Source organism: Oncorhynchus clarkii, chromosome 23, assembly GCF_045791955.1.
Source record: "Oncorhynchus clarkii lewisi isolate Uvic-CL-2024 chromosome 23, UVic_Ocla_1.0, whole genome shotgun sequence".
In the NCBI taxonomy this organism is placed as follows: Eukaryota; Metazoa; Chordata; class Actinopteri; order Salmoniformes; family Salmonidae; genus Oncorhynchus; species Oncorhynchus clarkii.
The window spans coordinates 54,954,267-54,968,636 of record NC_092169.1 but is presented as its reverse complement, the minus strand read 5'-3'; the positions used below and the strand labels follow the sequence as shown (position 1 = coordinate 54,968,636).

The 14,370-nt window shown below is 40.0% G+C and overlaps 1 protein-coding gene across 2 annotated transcripts in view; it reads right to left on the bottom strand.

The window, feature by feature from the left end:
- LOC139381244 (A disintegrin and metalloproteinase with thrombospondin motifs 3) overlaps positions 1 to 14,370 on the bottom strand; it is a 134,954-nt gene that overhangs the window by 49,911 nt on the left and 70,673 nt on the right. For both annotated transcript variants that reach the window (XM_071124718.1, XM_071124720.1), the window contains exon 6: positions 12,552 to 12,708. In XM_071124718.1, the coding sequence (XP_070980819.1) occupies positions 12,552 to 12,708 (157 nt within the window). The remainder of the gene's footprint in view (positions 1 to 12,551; positions 12,709 to 14,370) is intronic.

Here is a 14,370-nt window from a genome sequence, read left to right as displayed (position 1 = left end):
GTAGCTATAGTGCAGTAGCTATGGTATAGTAGTTATAGTGCAGTAGCTATGGTACAGTAGCTATAGTGCAGTAGCTATGTTATAGTAGCTATGGTACAGTAGTTATAGTGCAGTAGCTATGGTACAGTAGCTATAGTGCAGTAGCTATAGTGCAGTAGCTATGGTATAGTAGCTATGTTATAGTAGCTATAGTAGCTATGGTACAGTAGCTATGTTATAGTAGCTATGGTACAGTAGCTATAGTGCAGTAGCTATGGTATAGTAGCTATGGTACAGTAGCTATAGTGCAGTAGCTATGTTATAGTAGCTATGGTACAGTAGCTATAGTGCAGTAGCTATGTTATAGTAGCTATGGTACAGTAGCTATAGTGCAGTAGCTATGGTATAGTAGCTATGGTACAGTAGCTATAGTGCAGTAGCTATGGTATAGTAGCTATGGTACAGTAGCTATAGTGCAGTAGCTATGGTATAGTAGCTATGGTACAGTAGCTATAGTGCAGTAGCTATGGTATAGTAGCTATGGTACAGTAGCTATGGTACAGTAGCTATAGTGCAGTAGCTATGGTATAGTAGCTATGGTACAGTAGCTATAGTGCAGTAGCTATGGTATAGTAGCTATGGTACAGTAGCTATAGTGCAGTAGATATGGTATAGTTGATGTTATAGTAGCTATGGTATAGTAGCTATGGTATAGTAGTTATAGTAGCTATGGTACAGTAGCTATAGTGCAGTAGCTATGGTATAGTAGCTATAGTGCAGTAGCTATGGTACAGTAGCTATGGTACAGTAGCTATGGTACAGTAGCTATGGTATAGTAGCTATGGTACAGTAGCTATGTTATAGTAGCTATGGTATAGTAGCTATGTTATAGTAGCTATGGTATAGTAGCTATGTTATAGTAGCTATGTTATAGTAGCTATGGTAGCTATGGTACAGTAGCTATGGTACAGTAGCTATAGTGCAGTAGCTATGGTATAGTAGCTATGGTACAGTAGCTATGGTACAGTAGCTATAGTGCAGTAGCTATGTTATAGTAGCTATGTTATAGTAGCTATAGTAACTATGGTACAGTAGCTATAGTGCAGTAGCTATGGTATAGTAGCTATAGTGCAGTAGCTATGTTATAGTAGCTATGGTACAGTAGCTATAGTGCAGTAGCTATGGTATAGTAGCTATAGTGCAGTAGCTATGGTACAGTAGCTATGTTATAGTAGCTATGGTATAGTAGCTATAGTGCAGTAGCTATGTTATAGTAGCTATGGTACAGTAGCTATAGTGCAGTAGCTATGGTATAGTAGCTATAGTGCAGTAGCTATGGTACAGTAGCTATGTTATAGTAGCTATGGTATAGTAGCTATAGTGCAGTAGCTATGGTACAGTAGCTATGTTATAGTAGCTATGGTATAGTAGCTATAGTGCAGTAGCTATGGTACAGTAGCTATGTTATAGTAGCTATAGTGCAGTAGCTATAGTGCAGTAGCTATGTTATAGTAGCTATGGTACAGTAGCTACAGTGCAGTAGCTATGGTATAGTAGCTATAGTGCAGTAGCTATAGAACAGTAGTTATAGTGCAGTAGCTATAGAACAGTAGTTATAGTGCAGTAGCTATGGTACAGTAGCTATGTTATAGTAGCTATGGTACAGTAGCTATAGTGCAGTAGCTATGTTATAGTAGCTATAGTGCAGTAGCTATGGTATAGTAGCTATAGTGCAGTAGCTATGGTACAGTAGCTATGTTATAGTAGCTATAGTAGCTATAGTGCAGTAGCTATGGTATAGTAGCTATAGTGCAGTAGCTATAGGGCAGTAGCTATGGTATAGTAGTTATAGTGCAGTAGCTATGGTACAGTAGCTATAGTGCAGTAGCTATGTTATAGTAGCTATGGTACAGTAGTTATAGTGCAGTAGTTATGGTACAGTAGCTATAGTGCAGTAGCTATAGTGCAGTAGCTATGGTATAGTAGCTATGTTATAGTAGCTATAGTAGCTATGGTACAGTAGCTATGTTATAGTAGCTATGGTACAGTAGCTATAGTGCAGTAGCTATGGTATAGTAGCTATGGTACAGTAGCTATAGTGCAGTAGCTATGTTATAGTAGCTATGGTACAGTAGCTATAGTGCAGTAGCTATGTTATAGTAGCTATGGTACAGTAGCTATAGTGCAGTAGATATGGTATAGTAGCTATAGTGCAGTAGCTATGGTATAGTAGCTATGGTACAGTAGCTATGGTATAGTAGCTATGGTACAGTAGCTATAGTGCAGTAGCTATGGTATAGTAGCTATGGTACAGTAGCTATAGTGCAGTAGCTATGTTATAGTAGCTATGGTACAGTAGCTATAGTGCAGTAGCTATGGTATAGTAGCTATGGTACAGTAGCTATAGTGCAGTAGCTATGGTATAGTAGCTATGGTACAGTAGCTATAGTGCAGTAGCTATGGTATAGTAGCTATGGTACAGTAGCTATAGTGCAGTAGCTATGGTATAGTAGCTATGGTACAGTAGCTATAGTGCAGTAGATATGGTATAGTAGCTATAGTGCAGTAGCTATGGTATAGTAGCTATGGTACAGTAGCTATGGTATAGTAGCTATGGTACAGTAGCTATAGTGCAGTAGCTATGGTATAGTAGCTATGGTACAGTAGCTATAGTGCAGTAGCTATGTTATAGTAGCTATGGTACAGTAGCTATAGTGCAGTAGCTATGGTATAGTAGCTATGGTACAGTAGCTATAGTGCAGTAGCTATGGTATAGTAGCTATGGTACAGTAGCTATAGTGCAGTAGCTATGGTATAGTAGCTATGGTACAGTAGCTATAGTGCAGTAGCTATGGTATAGTAGCTATGGTACAGTAGCTATGGTACAGTAGCTATAGTGCAGTAGCTATGGTATAGTAGCTATGGTACAGTAGCTATAGTGCAGTAGCTATGGTATAGTAGCTATGGTACAGTAGCTATAGTGCAGTAGCTATGGTATAGTAGCTATGGTACAGTAGCTATAGTGCAGTAGATATGGTATAGTTGATGTTATAGTAGCTATGGTATTGTAGTTATAGAACAGTAGTTATAGAACAGTAGTTATAGAACAGTAGTTATAGTGCAGTAGCTATGGTATAGTAGATATAGAACAGTAGCTATGGTATTGTAGTTATAGAACAGTAGTTATAGTGCAGTAGCTATGGTACAGTAGCTATAGTGCAGTAGCTATAGTGCAGTAGCTATGGTATAGTAGCTATGTTATAGTAGCTATAGTAGCTATGGTACAGTAGCTATGTTATAGTAGCTATGGTACAGTAGCTATAGTGCAGTAGCTATGGTATAGTAGCTATGGTACAGTAGCTATAGTGCAGTAGCTATGTTATAGTAGCTATGGTACAGTAGCTATAGTGCAGTAGCTATGTTATAGTAGCTATGGTACAGTAGCTATAGTGCAGTAGATATGGTATAGTAGCTATAGTGCAGTAGCTATGGTATAGTAGCTATGGTACAGTAGCTATGGTATAGTAGCTATGGTACAGTAGCTATAGTGCAGTAGCTATGGTATAGTAGCTATGGTACAGTAGCTATAGTGCAGTAGCTATGTTATAGTAGCTATGGTACAGTAGCTATAGTGCAGTAGCTATGGTATAGTAGCTATGGTACAGTAGCTATAGTGCAGTAGCTATGGTATAGTAGCTATGGTACAGTAGCTATAGTGCAGTAGCTATGGTATAGTAGCTATGGTACAGTAGCTATAGTGCAGTAGCTATGGTATAGTAGCTATGGTACAGTAGCTATAGTGCAGTAGATATGGTATAGTAGCTATAGTGCAGTAGCTATGGTATAGTAGCTATGGTACAGTAGCTATGGTATAGTAGCTATGGTACAGTAGCTATAGTGCAGTAGCTATGGTATAGTAGCTATGGTACAGTAGCTATAGTGCAGTAGCTATGTTATAGTAGCTATGGTACAGTAGCTATAGTGCAGTAGCTATGGTATAGTAGCTATGGTACAGTAGCTATAGTGCAGTAGCTATGGTATAGTAGCTATGGTACAGTAGCTATAGTGCAGTAGCTATGGTATAGTAGCTATGGTACAGTAGCTATAGTGCAGTAGCTATGGTATAGTAGCTATGGTACAGTAGCTATGGTACAGTAGCTATAGTGCAGTAGCTATGGTATAGTAGCTATGGTACAGTAGCTATAGTGCAGTAGCTATGGTATAGTAGCTATGGTACAGTAGCTATAGTGCAGTAGATATGGTATAGTTGATGTTATAGTAGCTATGGTATAGTAGCTATGGTATAGTAGTTATAGTAGCTATGGTACAGTAGCTATAGTGCAGTAGCTATGGTATAGTAGCTATAGTGCAGTAGCTATGGTACAGTAGCTATGGTACAGTAGCTATGGTACAGTAGCTATGGTATAGTAGCTATGGTACAGTAGCTATGTTATAGTAGCTATGGTATAGTAGCTATGTTATAGTAGCTATGGTATAGTAGCTATGTTATAGTAGCTATGTTATAGTAGCTATGGTAGCTATGGTACAGTAGCTATGGTACAGTAGCTATAGTGCAGTAGCTATGGTATAGTAGCTATGGTACAGTAGCTATGGTACAGTAGCTATAGTGCAGTAGCTATGTTATAGTAGCTATGTTATAGTAGCTATAGTAACTATGGTACAACTATGGTACAGTAGCTATAGTGCAGTAGCTATGGTATAGTAGCTATAGTGCAGTAGCTATGTTATAGTAGCTATGGTACAGTAGCTATAGTGCAGTAGCTATGGTATAGTAGCTATAGTGCAGTAGCTATGGTACAGTAGCTATGTTATAGTAGCTATGGTATAGTAGCTATAGTGCAGTAGCTATGTTATAGTAGCTATGGTACAGTAGCTATAGTGCAGTAGCTATGGTATAGTAGCTATAGTGCAGTAGCTATGGTACAGTAGCTATGTTATAGTAGCTATGGTATAGTAGCTATAGTGCAGTAGCTATGGTACAGTAGCTATGTTATAGTAGCTATGGTATAGTAGCTATAGTGCAGTAGCTATGGTACAGTAGCTATGTTATAGTAGCTATAGTGCAGTAGCTATAGTGCAGTAGCTATGTTATAGTAGCTATGGTACAGTAGCTATAGTGCAGTAGCTATGGTATAGTAGCTATAGTGCAGTAGCTATAGAACAGTAGTTATAGTGCAGTAGCTATAGAACAGTAGTTATAGTGCAGTAGCTATGGTACAGTAGCTATGTTATAGTAGCTATGGTACAGTAGCTATAGTGCAGTAGCTATGTTATAGTAGCTATAGTGCAGTAGCTATGGTATAGTAGCTATAGTGCAGTAGCTATGGTACAGTAGCTATGTTATAGTAGCTATAGTAGCTATAGTGCAGTAGCTATGGTATAGTAGCTATAGTGCAGTAGCTATAGTGCAGTAGCTATGGTATAGTAGTTATAGTGCAGTAGCTATGGTACAGTAGCTATAGTGCAGTAGCTATGTTATAGTAGCTATGGTACAGTAGTTATAGTGCAGTAGCTATGGTACAGTAGCTATAGTGCAGTAGCTATAGTAGCTATAGTGCAGTAGCTATGGTAGCTATAGTAGCTATGGTACAGTAGCTATAGTAGCTATAGTAGCTATGGTACAGTAGTATAGCTATGGTACAGTAGCTATAGTGCAGTAGCTATGTTATAGTAGCTATGGTACAGTAGCTATAGTGCAGTAGCTATGTTATAGTAGCTATGGTACAGTAGCTATAGTGCAGTAGATATGGTATAGTAGCTATAGTGCAGTAGCTATGGTATAGTAGCTATGGTACAGTAGCTATGGTATAGTAGCTATGGTACAGTAGCTATAGTGCAGTAGCTATGGTATAGTAGCTATGGTACAGTAGCTATAGTGCAGTAGCTATGTTATAGTAGCTATGGTACAGTAGCTATAGTGCAGTAGCTATGGTATAGTAGCTATGGTACAGTAGCTATAGTGCAGTAGCTATGGTATAGTAGCTATGGTACAGTAGCTATAGTGCAGTAGCTATGGTATAGTAGCTATGGTACAGTAGCTATAGTGCAGTAGCTATGGTATAGTAGCTATGGTACAGTAGCTATAGTGCAGTAGATATGGTATAGTAGCTATAGTGCAGTAGCTATGGTATAGTAGCTATGGTACAGTAGCTATGGTATAGTAGCTATGGTACAGTAGCTATAGTGCAGTAGCTATGGTATAGTAGCTATGGTACAGTAGCTATAGTGCAGTAGCTATGTTATAGTAGCTATGGTACAGTAGCTATAGTGCAGTAGCTATGGTATAGTAGCTATGGTACAGTAGCTATAGTGCAGTAGCTATGGTATAGTAGCTATGGTACAGTAGCTATAGTGCAGTAGCTATGGTATAGTAGCTATGGTACAGTAGCTATAGTGCAGTAGCTATGGTATAGTAGCTATGGTACAGTAGCTATGGTACAGTAGCTATAGTGCAGTAGCTATGGTATAGTAGCTATGGTACAGTAGCTATAGTGCAGTAGCTATGGTATAGTAGCTATGGTACAGTAGCTATAGTGCAGTAGATATGGTATAGTAGCTATAGTAGCTAGTAGCTATGGTATAGTAGCTATGGTACAGTAGCTATAGTATAGTAGCTATGGTACAGTAGCTATAGTGCAGTAGCTATGGTATAGTAGCTATGGTACAGTAGCTATAGTGCAGTAGCTATGTTATAGTAGCTATGGTACAGTAGCTATAGTGCAGTAGCTATGGTATAGTAGCTATGGTACAGTAGCTATAGTGCAGTAGCTATGGTATAGTAGCTATGGTACAGTAGCTATAGTGCAGTAGCTATGGTATAGTAGCTATGGTACAGTAGCTATAGTGCAGTAGCTATGGTATAGTAGCTATGGTACAGTAGCTATGGTACAGTAGCTATAGTGCAGTAGCTATGGTATAGTAGCTATGGTACAGTAGCTATAGTGCAGTAGCTATGGTATAGTAGCTATGGTACAGTAGCTATAGTGCAGTAGCTATGGTATAGTAGCTATGGTATAGTAGTTATGGTATTGTAGATATAGAACAGTAGTTATAGAACAGTAGCTATGGTATAGTAGTTATAGTGCAGTAGCTATAGTGCAGTAGCTATGGTATAGTAGTTATAGTATTGTAGATATAGAACAGTAGTTATAGTGCAGTAGTTATGGTATTGTAGATATAGAACAGTAGTTATAGAACAGTAGCTATGGTATTGTAGATATAGAACAGTAGTTATAGAACAGTAGCTATGGTATTGTAGATATAGAACAGTAGTTATAGAACAGTAGCTATGGTATAGTAGCTATAGTGCAGTAGCTATAGTGCAGTAGATATGTTATAGTAGCTATGGTACAGTAGCTATAGTGCAGTAGATATGTTATAGTAGCTATAGTATTGTAGTTATAGAACAGTAGTTATAGAACAGTAGTTATAGAACAGTAGTTATAGAACAGTAGTTATAGAACAGTAGTTATAGAACAGTAGTTATAGAACAGTAGTTATAGAACAGTAGTTATAGTATTGTAGATATAGAACAGTAGTTATAGTTTAGTAGTTATAGTATTGTAGATATAGAACAGTAGTTATAGTTATACACTGAACAAAAATATAAACACAACATGCAACAATTTCAAAGATTTTACTGAGTTACATTTCATATGAGGAAATCACTCTACCTTTATTTAACTAGGCAAGTCAGTTAAAAACAAATTCTTACTTTCAATGACGGCCTAGGAACAGTGGGTTAACTGCCTGTTCAGGGGCAGAACGACAGATTTGTACCTTGTCACCTCGGGGATTTGAACTTGCAACCTTCCGGTTACTAGTCCAACACTCTAACCACTAGGCTGCCGCCCTAACCTATGGATTTCACATGACTGGGAATACAGATACATCTCCTCCACATAGAGTTGATCAGGCTGTTGATTGTGGCCTGTGGAATGTTGTCCCGCTCCTCTTCAATGGCTGTGAGAAGTTGCTGGATATTGGCGGGAACTGGAATACGCCGTCGTACACATCGATCCAGAGCATCCCAAACATGCTCAATGGGTGACATGTCTGGTGAGTATGCAGGCTATGGAAGAACTGGGACATTTTCAGCTTCCAGGAATTGTGTACAGATCCTTGTGACATGGGGCTGTGCATTATCATGATGAAACATGAGGTGATGGTGGCGGATAAATGGCATGACAATGGACCTCAGGATCTCATCACGGTATCTCTGTGCATTAAAATTGCAATCGATAAAATGCAATTGTGTTCATTGTCCGTAGCTTATGCCTGCCTGCCTATACCATAACCCCATCGCCACCATGGGGCACTCATCCATGAAGAGAACACTTCTCCAGCGTGCCAGTGGCCATTAAAGGTGAGCTTTTGACCACTGCAATCAGGTGAAGACCCTGGTGAGGACAACGAGCACGCAGTTGAGCTTCCCTGAGACGGTTTCTGACAGTTTGTGCAGAAATTATTCGGTTTCAGACGATCCCACAGGTGAAGAAGCCGGATGTGGAGGTCCTTGGGCTGCCGTGGTTAGACGTGCGCTGCGGTTGTGAGGCCGGTTGGACGTAAATCTCTAAAACGACATTGGAGGCGGCTTATGGTAGAGAAATGAACATTACGTTCTCTGGCAACAGCTCTGGTGGACATTCATGTAGTCAGCATTCCTATTGTACGCTCCTACATTGTGTTACAGAGTGGCCTTTTATTGTCCCCGGCACAAGGTGCACCTGTGTAATGAGCATGCTTGTTTCATCAGCTTCTTGATATGCCACACCTGTCAGGTGGATGAATTATCTTGTCAATGGAGAAATGCTTTTTTTTGTTTGTATGGAAAATTTCTGGGATGTTTTATTTCAGCTCATGAAACATGGGACCAACACTTTACATGTTGTGTTTATATTTTTTTGTTCAGTATAAATCACACCTATATATTCCATTAATGATATGAGAGGATGACATGAGTCAGTAGTTCAGAAATTTTTATTTATACAATTGAGGCAAGTCAGTTAAGAAAAAATTCTTATTTACAATGACGGCCTACACCGGCCAAACCCGGACGACGCTGGGCCAATTGTGCGCCGCCCAATCACGGCCGGTTTTGATACAGCCTTGGAGTCGAACCAGGGTGTCTGTAGTGACGCCTTAAGCACTGAGATGCAGTATATAGTATCATAAATGACACAGATCCTATAGATTAATCACTCAACATACCCGTCAGTGGTTACTGCTACAGTGAGAGGACAATCACATACATTCAACATACCTGTCAGTGGTTACTGCTACAGTGACAATCACATACATTCAACATACCTGTCAGTAGTTACTGCTACAGTAACAATCACATACATTCAACATACCTGTCAGTGGTTACTGCTACAGTGACAATCACATACATTCAACATACCTGTCAGTAGTTACTGCTACAGTGACAATCACATACATTCAACATACCTGTCAGTGGTTACTGCTACAGTGACGATCACATACATTCAACATACCTGTCAGTAGTTACTGCTACAGTGACAATCACATACATTCAACATACCTGTCAGTGGTTACTGCTACAGTGACAATCACATACATTCAACATACCTGTCAGTAGTTACTGCTACAGTGACAATCACATACATTCAACATACCTGTCAGTGGTTACTGCTACAGTGAGAGGACAATCACATACATTCAACATACCTGTCAGTGGTTACTGCTACAGTGACAATCACATACATTCAACATACCTGTCAGTAGTTACTGCTACAGTGACAATCACATACATTCAACATACCTGTCAGTAGTTACTGCTACAGTGAGAGGACAATCACATACATTCAACATACCTGTCAGTGGTTACTGCTACAGTGAGAGGACAATCACATACATTCAACATACCTGTCAGTGGTTACTGCTACAGTGACAATCACATACATTCAACATACCTGTCAGTGGTTACTGCTACAGTAACAATCACATACATTCAACATACCTGTCGGTGGTAACTGCTACAGTGACAATCACATACATTCAACATACCTGTCAGTAGTTACTGCTACAGTGACAATCACATACATTCAACATACCTGTCAGTAGTTACTGCTACAGTGACAATCACATACATTCAACATACCTGTCAGTGGTTACTGCTACAGTAACAATCACATACATTCAACATACCTGTCGGTGGTAACTGCTACAGTGACGATCACATACATTCAACATACCTGTCAGTGGTTACTGCTACAGTGACAATCACATACATTCAACATACCTGTCAGTGGTTACTGCTACAGTGACAATCACATACATTCAACATACCTGTCAGTGGTTACTGCTACAGTGACAATCACATACATTCAACATACCTGTCAGTAGTTACTGCTACAGTGACAATCACATACATTCAACATACCTGTCAGTGGTTACTGCTACAGTGACAATCACATACATTCAACATACCTGTCAGTGGTTACTGCTACAGTGACAATCACATACATTCAACATACCTGTCAGTGGTTACTGCTACAGTGACAATCACATACATTCAACATACCTGTCAGTGGTTACTGCTACAGTGACAATCACATACATTCAACATACCTGTCAGTAGTTACTGCTACAGTGACAATCACATACATTCAACATACCTGTCAGTAGTTACTGCTACAGTGACAATCACATACATTCAATAATAAAATCTTCAGATTTAGTTCACTGTTTTCATCCCTCATTAATCTCATCAGAATTGCATTGAGATGTTAAGATTTAAGATATTAAAGTTTAAAATAAAGCGTTATATAGATTCTGGACCGTTTCCAGGTTTTTATTTTTGCTGACTCGTTATAAACAGGAGTTTCCTCTCAGGTCCCGCGGTCTGTATTTGGGTGTAAAATCCTCCAAGTCATCAGAAAACTCTGGCAACAGAGTGTGATGTTTACCCCTAAGCCTGGACGGTTGTTCCCTAGTTGAAGAGGCCAGTCCCAACCCATCCCACGGTGCCTTAGAGACGGGCCTGTTATGGCCATAGTTGAAGAGGACAGTCCCAACCCATCCCACGGTGCCTTAGAGACGGGCCTGTTATGGCCATAGTTGAAGAGGCCAGTCCCAACCCATCCCACGGTGCCTTAGAGATGGGCCTGTTATGGCCATAGTTGAAGAGGCCAGCCCCAACCCATCCCACGGTGCCTTAGAGACGGGCCTGTTATGGCCATAGTTGAAGAGGTCAGTCCCAACCCATCCCACGGTGCCTTAGAGACGGGCCTGTTATGGCCATAACATCGCTGGCTGCTACGGTAACATTTGAAGTGTTTCTGACTCTCTGTTTAAACATGACACGTGCTTCAAAGTTAAACCAAAGTCAAAAGTCAATATGTGACAGTGAACTTCAAAAGAAGGTATAGCAAGAGGTTTGTTTCTCAAAGCCTTGCGTTGCAGTGAACAAAAAAGTCTCAAGAAATTGTGTTGTGCTTGTGGTCGTGTTGTGACGCAGAAAACAACTGGACAGATCTTGTTCCAAAATATATACTGTCATGTAAATGTGGATGTGTACATTTAATAACGAATACTAAGTAATATACCTTCGAGATAATTTTCAAAACACTTTTAACGTTGAACTTGCAGTGGTCCCTCTAGAGGTCACTCAGAGAGAGGACATAGTTTCTGTAGTACTTACATTCTTTGTCTTTAAACTTTAAACATTATTTTGTCTTTAAACGATTTCAAGTCTATGTGTATTAAAGTCAACATGTCTATTCTTCATTCACTTGTCTTACAAATAGACACGAGTGGGAGTACTTCAGTACACATTGATTCAAACCGTGATGATGTAAGTAGAGATGATCTTAAAATGAGTTGTAATTATGTAAAACAACACAGAGAGGACATTTCCTATTTCAGTTTAAATTATAAGTTACTTACAGACTACCTGGAAACTATAAATACTGGGAAAAGGAAAAATCAAACCATTTCGGAGCATTTTCATGTTTTTTCCCTACATGCCAGAAACCATTATTGTGTAGATCTGATGGTATTTTTGGAAACATGGGTTGGCACCAATGCCCAGTCAGTCAGCAAAGGGTTGGAAAATACTCAATGATGTACTCAGTGTTATGTGAGGTCACCACGGGCGGATGTAGACATGCTCAGGACCATGTCAGCATCACAAAATGGCTCCCTGTTTCCTTTCTGCACAAGTAGTGCACTATACAGGGAATAGGGTGCCACTTGGGATGGAATTCATTTCTGGACCACAGCAGCAGCTGCCTGCTTCCCTGTGAGGTCCCAGCATGGTTGAGGTCCAGTCCATCACTATTCAAAGAGTTCCGGAAGTAAACTGACAATCCAATTCCAATTGAAAAGCAATAAGGGAGAAAAAAAATACGGAATTGGAATTTCAGTTTACTTCCGGAATGGACTTGGAATTGAAACGGACCCCAACTCTGTCAAGTTTCCAGAGACCTTACCTGAGCTAGCCTTGGAAGGAGCCAACCCTTGTGAATGGGAAGGAGATATCTGTCGTATCAGTCTGCACAGGCCTTCGATCGAGAGAAATACAGTACCTTGCATACCTGCGGGACCAAAATCTTGCCTTGTGAGGAAGATGGCATGGTCATGGTACTCAGCATGATCGGGGTCCCGGCGCTGCTGCGTGTTGGCCCAGCGACACACCTGCTCCAGGCTACGGGACGGGTTCCCACGCTCGATCAGGCTGATGGACTGAGGAAAGAAGAATACCGTTCTCATTTCAGAAACAATCTACGAGCCTGATCCCAGATCTGTTTGTGCTCTTGCCAACTCCATCGCTGTCCTAGTTAAGCCAATGAGCGACAAGGAGTTGATACCCCAAACAGCAGGCCCTCAGGCTAACAGCCTACCATAACTGATGAATAGGATCGTCTCACTGTGTTTAATCATCATTATTACTCTTACTAGCGCTCTTCAGCACATAGATGACTACTTCAAAATGGTTATACCTGCAATGATCGGGATCAGCATGCTTGTTTTAGCTACTTGAGTTGAAAGCACTGATTTTTAGTTGGCTTGGATAAGAGTATCTGCTCAATGACTAAAACATAACGTAATTATTAGTTATTGAGTGTTGAGTGTACCCTGGTCAAAAGTAGTACACTATATAGGGAAAGGTAGTACACTATATAGGGAAAGGTAGTACACTATATAGGGAAAAGAGTACACTATATAGGGAAAGGTAGTACACTATATAGGGAAAAGAGTACACTATATAGGGAAAAGAGTACCATTTGGGAGGCATATTTGTTGTTTTACAGCAACAGCCTGGAGAGTGTTCTTGTGCTTGAGGAGAATATATTTATATATTTTATTTAACCTTTATTTAACCAGGTAGGCTAGTTGAGAACACCTTTATTTAACCAGGTAGGCCAGTTGGGAACACCTTTATTTAACCAGGTAGGCCAGTTGAGAACACCTTTATTTAACCAGGTAGGCTAGTTGAGAACACCTTTATTTAACCAGGTAGGCTAGTGGAGAACACCTTTATTTAACCAGGTAGGCTAGTTGAGAACACCTTTATTTAACCAGGTAGGCTAGTGGAGAACACCTTTATTTAACCAGGTAGGCCAGTTGAGAACACCTTTATTTAACCAGGTAGGCTAGTTGAGAACACCTTTATTTAACCAGGTAGGCCAGTTGAGAACACCTTTATTTAACCAGGTAGGCTAGTTGAGAACACCTTTATTTAACCAGGTAGGCCAGTTGAGAACACCTTTATTTAACCAGGTAGGCTAGTTGAGAACACCTTTATTTAACCAGGTGGCTAGTTGAGAACACCTTTATTTAACCAGGTAGGCTAGTTGAGAACACCTTTATTTAACCAGGTAGGCTAGTTGAGAACACCTTTATTTAACCAGGTAGGCTAGTTGAGAACACCTTCATTTAACCAGGTAGGCTAGTTGAGAACACCTTTATTTAACCAGGTAGGCTAGTTGAGAACACCTTTATTTAACCAGGTAGGCTAGTTGAGAACACCTTTATTTAACCAGGTAGGCCTGTTGAGAACACCTTTATTTAACCAGGTAGGCTAGTTGAGAACACCTTTATTTAACCAGGTAGGCCAGTTGAGAACACCTTTATTTAACCAGGTAGGCTAGTTGAGAACACCTTTATTTAACCAGGTAGGCTAGTTGAGAACACCTTTATTTAACCAGGTAGGCTAGTTGAGAACACCTTTATTTAACCAGGTAGGCTAGTTGAGAACACCTTTATTTAACCAGGTAGGCCAGTTGAGAACACCTTTATTTAACCAGGTAGGCTAGTTGAGAACACCTTTATTTAACCAGGTAGGCTAGTTGGGAACACCTTTATTTAACCAGGTAGGCCAGTTGAGAACACCTTTATTTAACC